Source organism: Solanum pennellii, chromosome 11 (assembly GCF_001406875.1).
Source record: "Solanum pennellii chromosome 11, SPENNV200".
NCBI lineage: Eukaryota > Viridiplantae > Streptophyta > Magnoliopsida > Solanales > Solanaceae > Solanum > Solanum pennellii.
Genome location: NC_028647.1, coordinates 8,514,191 through 8,527,757, shown reverse-complemented (window position 1 = coordinate 8,527,757; position 13,567 = coordinate 8,514,191). Strand labels below are relative to the sequence as shown.

At 33.5% G+C, this 13,567-nt stretch overlaps 1 protein-coding gene across 1 annotated transcript in view; it reads right to left on the bottom strand.

Moving 5' to 3' along the window:
- Window positions 1–3,043: 3,043 nt before the first annotated feature.
- Window positions 3,044–13,567, bottom strand: part of LOC107003180 — a 34,987-nt gene continuing 24,463 nt past the window's right edge. The window contains exons 6-14 of the mRNA XM_027913154.1: window positions 12,185–12,267; window positions 10,158–10,251; window positions 9,184–9,281; window positions 8,929–8,998; window positions 7,545–7,639; window positions 5,005–5,121; window positions 4,804–4,880; window positions 4,087–4,131; window positions 3,044–4,001 (exon numbers count right to left, since the gene is read on the bottom strand). Coding sequence (XP_027768955.1) covers window positions 3,491–4,001; window positions 4,087–4,131; window positions 4,804–4,880; window positions 5,005–5,121; window positions 7,545–7,639; window positions 8,929–8,998; window positions 9,184–9,281; window positions 10,158–10,251; window positions 12,185–12,267 — 1,190 coding nt within the window. The 3' untranslated portion in view covers window positions 3,044–3,490. The remainder of the gene's footprint in view (window positions 4,002–4,086; window positions 4,132–4,803; window positions 4,881–5,004; window positions 5,122–7,544; window positions 7,640–8,928; window positions 8,999–9,183; window positions 9,282–10,157; window positions 10,252–12,184; window positions 12,268–13,567) is intronic.

Genomic DNA, 13,567 nt, shown 5'->3' with positions numbered 1-13,567 from the left:
TATATATATATATATATATTCTCAAAAAAGAATTTTAAAAAAAATGATTATTAACTTATTAATACTTTTGTTTAATTTTGAGAGCTACGTGAGTGGAAAAAGTTGTTTAAATTTAAGCTTAGAAATCAATATTTTAAACATGCTCAAAAATGATTTTTTAAAAAGGAGAAATTACGCAATAGTAAAAATATATGTTTTGCATTTATTCGAAATAGCAAAACTTTGAAAATACTATAATACAAAGTGAAAATAATAATTTTATCCGTTTTCCTCTATTTTGTTCATTTAGATCAATCGGTTTGTATGAGTGTAACAACTTATTTTGTGTTTGTTCAATGTGATACATCGATTTTAATTTTCTTTAAAAACTACATATGAGTTAAGCTAGAAAAAAATCAAAATTGAGTGATCTTTTCGAGATATTAACTTTTCATTCTAATTATGCTAATGAGTAAATAAAAATGTGTACATGATATTATTGATATCAGAAAAGAAAAAAATAACATATCACTAAAATCATGTATGTGCTTTAAAATTAACTAAACACAATACATTAATCTCCAAAAATATCATGTTGAATACCAATTCAAAAGTTTTCAAAAATCTTATAAAACTCATTACGTGATTCTCTTTTATCTCACATAAAATCCACTAACTTTTAAAGCAAGATAATTAGATTCATGAACTAATCAACTTTTTACTTCTATTATCATCTCTCTCTCTATATATACACATATATATTCTAGCTTTTTAAAATTATTTTTTTTTTAGAAAAAAAGTTGATATTATTCTTAAACATCTTGTAATGTGTATCTTCTTTTTCCTTTATCATTTATTTATATTTATATTTAATAAAAAAGGGAGGAGGTAGTTAGGATATTATTATCATCGTCATCATTATTAAACTATTTATTTAAATAATAGCCACACACATGGGCGGGCGCCAACGAAACATGATATAAGAACCCAAGTTTACACTTTTGACGTGTTAATTTACTACTTATATATAATAAGATAATTTAAAATATTTTGCCTTTTTAAAGAGAATATTCATTGACTATTGATATCAGCAAATTATTTAATTAAAAGGGGAAAAAAATCTGTTTTAATGAAAAAATAAAGTAACTTTTATATAAGTTTAAGGGAAAAGGGTCTGATATACCCCTCAACTTTGTCATTTGGAGCTGATATACCCCTCGTTATAAAAGTGGCTCATATATGCCCTTACCGTTATACAAACGGCTCACATATACCCCTGCCGTTACAAAACGGCTCACATATACCCTTCATTTAACGGAAGTTAAAAAATTAGTTTTAAATTTATATTTATTACTTCTAATTTTTTTTAATAAAATTATTTAGGGGTATATATGATTCTTCTATCAAAGTTCAAGGTATATTTTAATTTTTTTCATACATAAATTATTTTTGTTGACTTCTTTTATTATAATTATTTGAATTTCTTATTCTTATTTTGTTTTTTTTCTTTCATTCCTTAGTTTAAAGAATAAAAAATTAAACTATTTTTTTTGTGTGTATTGTAATTTAATTTCGTATTCGAAGAAAAAATTTGGTCATCTACAATAAGTTTTACAAGAATATTAGTGAAACATAAATAAATTTGATTATCAAAATAATAATTATAAATTGGTCATTGGAACAAAAAAAAGTCAAAAAAATATGTTTGACGAGGATTAAATTTACTCATATGGGATTATATTTTTTAGAAAAAAATAATAAAAATTTAGATTAAAATTATTAATTTTTTCATTTCCGTTAGAGGAAAAGGGTATATGTGAACCATTTGTTTACAAGTAGGGGTATATATGAGCCACTTTCATAACAAGGGGTATATCAGCTCTAAATGACAAAGTTGAGGGGTATATCAGACCCTTTTCCCTAAGTTTAATTTTGTTATACATTCGAATACTATTTTTAGTTTTAAGTAACCTACGTTAATTCTTCAAATTGATTAATTTTTTTTATCATTTACATGTTTTATTATACCATGTTAATCCTGAGATATATTCATACAATTATTTGTAGTAATAACCAGTTAGCCACTTTTCAATTATTCCGCAATTTCATGACAATGGCTATTTTTAATTACCTCGTTAAAGAATGGTTATTTATGTTATTTTTCCAAGTTACTTTGTCATCTAGGGGTGAGGCATATATTTAAATTCTAGACACAACTAAAATATACTTCAGATCACTAGTACGGANAAACATAAATAAATTTGATTATCAAAATAATAATTATAAATTGGTCATTGGAACAAAAAAAAGTCAAAAAAATATGTTTGACGAGGATTAAATTTACTCATATGGGATTATATTTTTTAGAAAAAAATAATAAAAATTTAGATTAAAATTATTAATTTTTTCATTTCCGTTAGAGGAAAAGGGTATATGTGAACCATTTGTTTACAAGTAGGGGTATATATGAGCCACTTTCATAACAAGGGGTATATCAGCTCTAAATGACAAAGTTGAGGGGTATATCAGACCCTTTTCCCTAAGTTTAATTTTGTTATACATTCGAATACTATTTTTAGTTTTAAGTAACCTACGTTAATTCTTCAAATTGATTAATTTTTTTTATCATTTACATGTTTTATTATACCATGTTAATCCTGAGATATATTCATACAATTATTTGTAGTAATAACCAGTTAGCCACTTTTCAATTATTCCGCAATTTCATGACAATGGCTATTTTTAATTACCTCGTTAAAGAATGGTTATTTATGTTATTTTTCCAAGTTACTTTGTCATCTAGGGGTGAGGCATATATTTAAATTCTAGACACAACTAAAATATACTTCAGATCACTAGTACGGAGTATAAGACTAAAGTTGCAATAATTCTAATTTGTGGCCATATTTTAAAGAGTAGCGTTAAAAGTGACTATGTTTAAATGATCCATGACTCCTAATGAGTGATCAAACCTACATTAAGGATAATATATGCAAATGTTATTTGCTAAAATTATCTCTAAATGTCACTCAATTAGAGAAAGTAAAGTAATAAAAACATATAATTTCATGTTTGTAATTCTTTGCTCTATTTGATATAATTGTATAAAGGTTGATAATGAGATAAACATAACTTTTTCCTAGTTATTTCAAACATTATAATAGAGCTCTAAGACACTTTGTCTCCACCTAAAAAGAAGGGACTCTACTCCATCTCCTTATGCCATCCACTTATCCACCATGGTTGTTCCGGTTCCGAACCATAGTTTTCCTCTGAGAAAACAAAAATGAGAAGAAAGATCACTTCCACTCATCGCGAAACCCTGAATTGCAAGCAGATATCTGACTAATTCGCGATAGGGACAATCCAGTTCCCAAACACAAACAGGACATAACACAAGGGAAGCATTTGTAGGCCTGCTAGGCCCTCATAATATAGCCAATGTACAGCTAACTAAAACTTGCTCTCTATTTACATCCTAGGCTGGCAATGCAGCCTAATGTTGTACCAATTATGCACCTCTAACTGTGTCCACCCTGTCGATGACATCCAAAGCTTTCAAGCGATCAGTGTCAAAGTCAAACACTGGAACAGAAGACGGTCTCTTGATAGGGAACGGGTTCTTTCTGGTTTCATTTATAGGTGAATGGCTATTGCTCTTACTCAGCCTGTTGTACTTGCTCAACCCTGTTTTTGCAAATTCTTGAGACTTGCTAATCCCTGGAGTGAGTTTTCTCTTGCTTACATCGCGGAGCATTTCTTGGTCTTCAACCGATAATGGGGATGATGGAGAGCTTGATTGGTGATTAGACAGCTCAATCGTCTTTTGATTAGGGGAACAGATTGGAGATTTTACTGGAGATCTCACTCCAGCATTAGCACGTTTTGACTGACTGACAAGATAATGGAGCCACACCACTAATTCAAGAATATATGCTTCTGTTTTCTCCTTATCTGCATGATACAGTGTCTCAATTCGAAGAAGATCAACCTGGCTTGAAGATTTCCTGTTCATTTCGGACCTACAGATGAAAAAGAATTCAATTAGACAAGCCAAAGGAAGATCCAGACGGATTAAAAAATAAGTCCACAGTGATTTGAACTCACCCTGTATTTGCCCATTCTCCAACCCATCCAAAGCCATGATGAGCTCTGAAATGATTTTTGAAAAAGAAAAAAAGAAACACTATTGAGTACGCAGAGAAATTGATTGAACCAAAAAAAATTAATGTATGCATAATCATTCTATCTTTAAAGTAGATAGACATGATTAATATGAACTGTTTTAGGGATTAGGATTGACGTTGTTGGGAAACAACTTATGTTAATGGACAAAATACATTTTTCGACCCACTCCTCCATGACAATTGTTCCTATTTGTAAACATTATATGTATTCTTACTTCTTAGTGTCTTACTAGTTATGATTATCACCAAACACCAAAACCATGCCTACCTTTCACCTTCTATTTCCAACCCCCGCTATTATATTTCACCAAATATGACTTGGAAAATATTTTTCTAGCAAAACATTTTCAGTAAAAGTATTTATCGTCTAAAACATTTCATAGCGGCACGGTTTTGTTTTTGTTTCGTATGTTCCCAACATCCTACAAAATGACTTAAATCAGTCCCACACAGTTTTATTTTGAGGGATCACTTCAGGGAAAATCTGTCCAAAAAGGAAGATTACCTTCTAACATCCAACATAATTAGAATTCCAAAAAGAATTATGCAACACAAAAGTCCTATTTGGAAGTAGAACATGGTAAAAATCATGCAAACGTAGCCAATGAAGTAATTTTTTCCTAGAAAGTAGTTTTACTTGGTAGTATTGGCTGCCATCGGTACAAGCCACTGCAATGTTTTCTCCATTTCACCTTTGATTTGTGGCACTGTCAACTGCACAAGGAAATGACTATAGTTCAATACCTAGAGGGAAGAAACTTGTAAGCTTGTCACAGGCAAAACATCAAATACTTGATCCCTGACATTGGATATGATGTGATCATACAAATATAAGTACCTCTTCCTTGAGTGAGAATGACATTAGTTTGAAACGTAAAGCTGATTTTATGCTTGGTGGCAACCCATGGTATAGAGCATCTCTTGTATTTGGGGGCACTGAACCTGGTCGAGCAACCTGATCATATCAATGATACCTTAGCTAGCAATACCAATAGGAAATGTCATCAACAAAGACATTACAAAAGATAATTACGTAACAACAATCTCTACATGTTTGACAAGCTAGTAGGCTAATGTGGCTATGATTTGAAAATGTCAATTGAAGACCAGTTCTTCTTTTCTGATCATAAATGGCAATGGAAAGCAAAAATCAGAAAGCACCTTCAGGATTTCATACTTCAGTCAACAGTGGAACTAGTGAGAAACATGACGAATTCTTGAAATATAACTCTTTTTTTTTTTAAACTGGTAAGGTTGAATTCTTCAGCATTTAGGGTATGTTGGCTACCTCCAAAAAGGGATAATTACATATTTCCTATCAAATCTATAATCTGGTCTATATCATCTATACAAAGCTGTTTACACGACAAAAGTAGAGATACGATACAATGCCATTTAACTTTGTGGATGGAATTGGATCTATCTTCAAAACATCTTCCATTTCTTTCTTTCCAGACTGATCACCAAACACACTTAAGGATTCATCCGTGTCTCTTTCACACATACCCACAACTCAGTGACGTTCCTCAAACATTCCGTCTCTAGGGCGTGGAGTTTTGTTATAAGAATCTCAGCACATGGCAAGTAATAGATATTTATTCTCTTATATTCAATATTCTGTTCTCACCCATAATTAGCCTTACTTTTGGCACCAAAACCATGGTCAAGTTCTCATTACTCCACCTCTGACTCTTAACTACGTCCTATAAGTTTCTGAATGCCCATTTAGCTTTATTATTATCAGTAGACTTGGTCAATTCCTTGTAGGATCATGTTACAGGACAAACAATTGCATGGAGGATGCAAGTCAAGAGACATTTACCATCAGCCAGATGGCAAATTCCACTGCATTACTACTGGTCATCCTCATTCTCTTAACTTCGACATATTTCTGATTTTCCTCCATAACAAGACCAGTTTACGACTCATATCAATTTGGGAAACAAAAATGTGCTTCTTCTTAAAAGAAGACAGTAGTAAATTCCCATCCTTTTTAGAACTTGTCCACCATGATTACATCGGACCAAGCCTGTAAGTTCTAGTCTAAGCTCATTACTGTGTTACAATGATTGACAATTACTCCAACTGCACTGGAATATTCCCAATGAAAATTACTGTGTTCCAAGCTCTTTTACGTACTAACAAAATTTTGAAAATTACAATCCGTTAGGAGTCCTAATTTGTATCGTAAAAAGTGACCATACCTAAGAGTATCTTTACTAGTCGGCTCAAAGATTCATATCTTCCCAAGAGTACCCCATCACTCATCTTCTCCTAATACTCTACAACAAAAGTGGATAGTTAAGTCCAAGAACGATCACCTAGTTGGACCACCCATACATTACTCCATCACCATAGTGCTCCACTTCAGTTTTAAATAAAACTAGCTCTTGTTGTCAGCTAATCAGCTATATGCCTTCATCAGCTCCAAAAACCAAATACTTTGTTCTGTTATTATCCTAAAAAATCTTTAGTATAAACTTCCACAGAGTTTTAAGGAGTACATACGTCGAAGAAAAACTTCAGGAACTGTTGCAGGTTTGATTCTCAACTCTCCCATTTGCCAATACTGTTTTCCATGGCTGTTATAATCCACTTAATTAATTTTTTAAAAAGCCATTAAAAGTGAGTTGAGATTCGATCCAGGGCCATGGGTAAGGGAAGTAGGATGCAACCAACATGCCATGAGCCTTCTTTTGCATGTTAGGATGCAAATTAAATATATATTTTGCTAGGTATACATATATATATACACATAATTTTTTCGAAGTTAACTGGTGCACGAGCAACCCCACCCTTCCACATGGGTCCGCCTCTGATCATCAAAGGAATCAAAATAAGGCTGTAGCAATGTAATTAGTTCATTGTGCATGTCCCGAAGTGTTACAACAGAATAAAGATGAAAAAGCAACTAGGTAACAAACTGAAGGAGTTCGAGTAAAGTTAAGAGGCAATTTTAAAATGGATCACTAATTAAAAGGCTCAATTGCACATTAGTATGTCAGCAAATATTAGAGCTTAGCAGAAATCAATTTCAGCCTCAAGCAAAGGTTTGAAATTCACAAATTCTATAGCGAATTGAGGAGTTCCACATATTTCGGGGGAGTCTTTGAAGTACAATTTAGAACATATAATTTGGGATCAAAGATGATGATTAAATGAGAGTACAAAAACATAAAGGATGAGGATTGTTGATATGATCACCAAAAAGGTGTTTTAGCTTACTGGAGAAAGAAAATAAATTTCGTCCCATATTCCACAAAATCACACTACTAATAGAGACCAAAAGTGGGTGAGATGGAAGTAAGGGAAAAATACTTGGAGCAAGACTTCTGAAGATAATAGTTGATTTTTTAATAACAAGCATGAGATGCTTACAATTGTATCAATCTGAGTGATGATATTCGCATAATGCAATGCAAGACCAGCAGATCCCAACCTCTGGTTGTTGTTTTTCATAGGTATCTCTCCATCTGCAAGGATCAGCAACACTATGGTAATCATGATACCACAAACTTTCCAGTCTAGTCACTAAACCATGTGCAGTCTAGTCAAGATTACAATTAACTTGATACATTGTGCAAAAAATCAAAATAGAAATTTAAGATGATTATGATTCAATAAAAGAAGTTCGCAAGCTAGCATCTCTCATGAGTTTCTGTCCCCCAAAATGATTCAAAACATACCATTCAAATGGGACCAATGAAACAGCTCATGAATTGTACAATCAGAATAACTCTAACATCAAGTATTGAGCAATAAGCATAATCTACGAACACTAGTTCTGTTGTACGAATAACTAGTAGCAGATTACTCAAAAATTCATCCAAGATCAAGGAATCTCCCCTGACCACTAGACATGCTTCAACAACAGGAAACCATTTGTTTTCAACAGACAGCTTGATAGGATGTTACATCAAAGTCAAGATTAGACAAATATTTGGTAAGTTTACGGTCACTCCACACTCTGAAAGAGTTTCCTCGAGCTTGGGATAGTAAGTTTTGCATAGTGATTCAGGAGTTGGGCATAACTTACAATAAAGCTGACCATTTTGTCTTATACCATCATTCTGACCCAAATTTTTGCATTTACTTGGTCTATGTTGACAATATAGTCATCCCACGCAATGAACAAGATTGTATCACCAAATTGAAGCGGAATCTCTACTAGCACTTTCAGACTAATGATCTAGGGAATTACAATATTTTCTTCGTATTGAGGTTGCTTATTCTATATCAGGTATTACCATTTCACAACGGAAGTATGCTCTAGAGATACTTAAGGAGCCAGGAATGACATGTTCTAGATATACTTAGGAGACAGGAATGACAGGTTATAGACCTATCGACACTCCTATGGATCCAAGTGTTAACCTTCTATAAAGATAGGGTTAGCCCCTTATTGATCCTGCAAGATATAGGAGGGTGGTTGGTTGGTAAGTTAAACTACCTCACTGTGACTCAACTTGACATTGTCTTTCCTGTGAGTGTTGCAAGTTAGCGTATGGACTCTCCATGCAAGAGTCATGGAAAATTGAATGGTTGGTGGGCTAGTTTTTTTCATGTTTTTTAACAATTCAACATGAAAGTTCAATCCCAAAAAAAGAAGGATCTCTGAAGATACAGAATGAAAACTTGAATGCAAGCATTAGTTAAGAAAGTAACAGAACATCAAATTAAGAACAATCACTCCTCCAACCAGCCCCCACATGACCGTAAAAATCACCATAAGAGAAGCTAAATTGAAGGTCCAAATGCATACCAGCACAGCCAAATGCAGCATGGATTTCCAAATGAAGGAAATGCACAATGTCCACAAGCTTCTCTGTTACCTTCAGTAATGAGTAAACTAATTAGTATAATATTCAAAGAAATTTGATTAATAAATCTGGAACAGTCTAACCATATCATGCTAAGAATATATATCATTAACGGGTCCACTAAGAAATAGTAATCAAATTACGATTATTTATATTCAAGAATTAAAGAGAAATATGGAACAGCACTGACTTGCTACCTCTTCTAATATCTTGGACCAGAGGGATTTCTTTTTCAAATTTTTTACATGTTTCCTTTGACTCTTCAAGTCTGCCCTTAGAATTGCAATGGTATCTCCTACACAAACAAAAAGAAAAAGATCAAAACACATACAAGAACAGCGGAGAAAAAACTCACAGATGCTAGTCTCTATTAAACCTAACATCATTATTGATCTGTCGCTTAAACTAACCTTCCATAATCAATGTGTTAAATCATTTCCTTAGGTAGTTGCATGAAAAAAACTAATTTTGTGGAGCACAAAGTAAACAGTGATTAAGGAGTATCATTAAAGCAATCAAGTAATGAGCTCTCATCCTCATAACCATATTTATATCACCCACAATATAGTTCCTATATTAAATGGGTGGTCAGAAAAGGAAAAGATTCTGAAAGGGGTGCGCTTTAAAACTACTCATTACTCATGATGTCTATGTCTATAACCATTTCATTTTATTAATTATAGTAAAAAGAACTAAAAACAGAAGGATCGAAAACTATGGTTCACTAAACTTGAATTAAACAGAATTTGTAAGCATCTACAACCAAATACATGAAAAAGAATGAATTGATTAGTTATGTTGGTCGGACTTTTCAAAAATGCTGCTTGATGATTGATGCTTTGTCCCGAATCTATCCATCTATTTTGGTTAATTATGGGAGAGATTATTCAAACGACTTATAAATGCAAGTCCGTTGCTTCCCATGATCTTCAAGATTTCCCCAACTGAACAATCACTAAACATTGTTGCAATAATAAATGAAACAATAAATACAAACACGTTGATGCTCTGTCAAGGCACCACAACATGAATAAACTGTCATGTTCATAAACCATATAGTATGATGAACACATTGGAGCAACTTAAGTTCAAATTTCATCTACGGGAAATTTGAGCTTAATCTGCTTAAAAGAATCACAAATAACAAAACATACATGTCGTTATGGAATACCTCTCTGAGTAGCACTTGAAGTATCCTCTTCTTGAACTTTACGTCGATAATCTTGCTCAAATCTGTCCAAAGCATGGAATTCATGGTACAGTTCCTGCAAAACGCAGACTAATTATCCTTTCTAGAACCTGAGCCAGATAAATTTTTAGGGAAAAGCAGAATGCAGGTTGATGTCCTCAATTACAGAAAGTGAACTAATAAGCAAATTCCAGCTGTTCCTTTGTGATAACCACAGAGCTCTTAGTGTGGATAGTACTGATATTGGGTCGTCTATAAAGAATCCATACTAACCAACCTCCCACAAGTATGGCTCTAAAAAAGTTCTTAAATGTTAGGCTTGAATTCTTACCAAACATACAAATGCAAACACAAGATATTTCCGAGGGATCTTTTCTTCCTAGGTACCCAAAGTGCAATTCTCGTTGTAAAGATTTCACTTATAGTAAACTAAATGCAAAGTTCATTGCTCCAAATGAAGCAATTCATCATAAATCTCATTCCAGATTTTTAGTAAAACAAATACGGATCATGTGATGCAACCTTGAAGGTAAGAGAACTTTAATGCTGATGCGACCTTGATGGTAAGAGAACTTTAATGCTGTTTGCTAGAGTATTATGATGCTCTATCAGTAGTCAGGGAAAAATTCTAAGATCCTATGAAGCTGTAATGAGCTTGCCATCATTATCCCCTGATATGGAGAATGGCATGGCAAGAGAGAATATACGGATAATCTTTTGGATGGGAATGAAGAAATAAAAAAACCAAAAAGTTCTTGAGTCTTGCCTTGTAGATGACTTAGGCAGTTTTGATCGTCAAGCAGGATCAATATTTGCATCAATATATAGTAAATTGCTAAGGAATGTACGCTCCAAATGACCAGAAGATTTTGAACCCGGGAGATCCTTTATGGCTTTCCAAATTCCTATCTAGGACAATAGCCTTCAGGTGCAGTAGGGAACATCACTGCTGGGAAGAATGGAAAGAACTTTATTCCAAAAACTGTGTATCACTAAACCACATGCAAGGGTGAAGGGACGAGAGTGATCCTAAATCTATCATGAATGGAGCTCAGATATGGCAGCAATAACGCCAAATCAGGAAAAAAGAAGGTTATATGGACCAACCTCCTGGTTTTGTTGTTTGGAAGGGGGAAGAGTAATTAGAAATAATGTGTTTAAATCAATCAAGTAAGAATGGCTCCTGTTTCGTCAGCTTTTGGGACTAGACGGGTCTTTAGTCTCTAAACAACAATCGAAAAGGCTAATCGGTTCCTATTTATAAGTAAAGGGGGGATAATCCAATCTAATATGTCTATTTGGATGGTTCCTTTATGGGTTCTCTCGGGCTTTAAACGCTCCAGCCAAGTAGTCCAGGAGTTGGGATAGAATGGCCAAGTCAGATCATTATGTCTTCTCTCCACATTCTATACATGATATTCTTATCTATCTGCTTGTATGTTGACGATATAGTCATTCCTTATAAAGCAAGTTATCCATTAATAATGCATCAAGAAGGTATTGCAATTTTCAATTTGTTTTCGAGCCAAAGCACCACTTCATGATCAACTTTTCAAGCAATACAGAGTCAAAATAAAATTAACATGAATTGATTCGAATGTTTTTTTTTTTTTGAAATTGGTAAACTATATTCATCAGCATTAAGGATATGCTGGCCACCTCCAAAAGTGAGCAATTAGATTTGGCCATCAAGATAAATTACCTTCTATGATTTCACACGGCCTTCTTACGATTTTCAGAGAACAGCTGATGACACAGCAGTGACTGTGCTAGTTACATTTAGTTGCATTCGTAGTCACAGTAATCTACTTTGACAGAGCATCAATAACTAGTGTGCTTTTCTAACAGTCCTAATTTTGCATGACCTCTTCAATCATGGACAACACAAGATCCTAATTTGTTCTCCACTATTTTTGAAACCAAACTAAAGGATCAAACGATGATAAGATAACGGAATAAACACAGCAATGGGAAATCAAAAGATGAATGAATAATGAGATAAAACTTACAGCTGTATACTGAACCGAGATCATCAACTGCACCATTAGAGCCTCTGCTTCTTCTTTCAAGTTCTCATGAGGTGTCAGTTGAATATAAATAAGAAATAATCATTACTAATGGAACTTGAGGCTTATAATAGCCCTTTGGGGTCAAAAAAGGCCATCATTAAATAATCAAAAGTTTGTGGAAGATCACTAGTTTCGTCATTTAAATGATATATAGATGATGTGGGGATTTCTATTTCAGTAAAAATATTAAATCTTTAAAAATGACTTTTAATAGTTACATTTTATAATTTTGTTCTGTATAATTAGTGTATTTCATTGTATATCGACTATATGTCAAGTAACAGCTACAAACGATTACATTATACATAGAGTAGTTCGTTTGGATTGACTTAAAAAAGTAGCTTTTAAGTCAAAAACAAAAAGTCAAATTGAAATGACTTTTAAATCAATAAATAGGAAGTAGGGGGAGACTTACTTATTTTAAGTCATTTTGTTACCTTGTCAAATACTTCGTAACTTATTTTAACTTATTTTTGATTGCCTGAAGTTAAACTGACTTAAAAGTAGGTTTGACCAACTTTTAAGTCAATCCAAACGGGCTCTATTATATCAAGTTACAACTACAAATGATTACATTATACATCGAGTATATATAGGTCGATATCTACAAATTAAATTATTACACTATACATTGAGTATATGCCAACTAACAACTACAAATGGTTGAATTTTTTCTTAATTGTCTGTTTAAGAATGTTATTGTAACGACCTGTTTAGTCGTTTTGAGCAGCAGATTTTATTTCTGGAAAAACTGGCTGAGTCGACGGATCCCACGACGGACCGTCATGGGCACGACGGACCGTCGAGGGGGTCTCGTTCCAAAACACTTAGAATTTTGAAATTTGGGTACTGAGATCGACTCTCTGAACTTCACGACGAAATGACAGGACGGACCGTTGAGGGCTTGACGGACCGTCACAAATCCTTCCACAGAATTAACTCTCTGAACTTTGTGACGGACGTGCAGGACGGACCGTCACAGTCGTGACGGACCGTCACAGGCTGCGTGACCCTGACTGGGTCGGATTTCTGTTAAAAATTTTAAGGGGCGTTTTGGACTATTCGTGCTTATAATTATAAAGTTAGTGGTTTAATGTTAATAATTAAATTACTTGGGGGTTAAAGGAGATAACCTTGAAATAATTAGTGGGTTATATTTTATCATCTTTTATACTTAATTATACGCTAATTAGGGTAAGAGGAAAAGGGTTTGAATAACAAAAACAGAAAGAACAGAGAGAGGGAGAATATCGATCGATCGAGAGAGAGAAACGAAGAGGGAAGCAAAGCTTGGAAAAGTAGATTGCTTGATCACAATTCTTC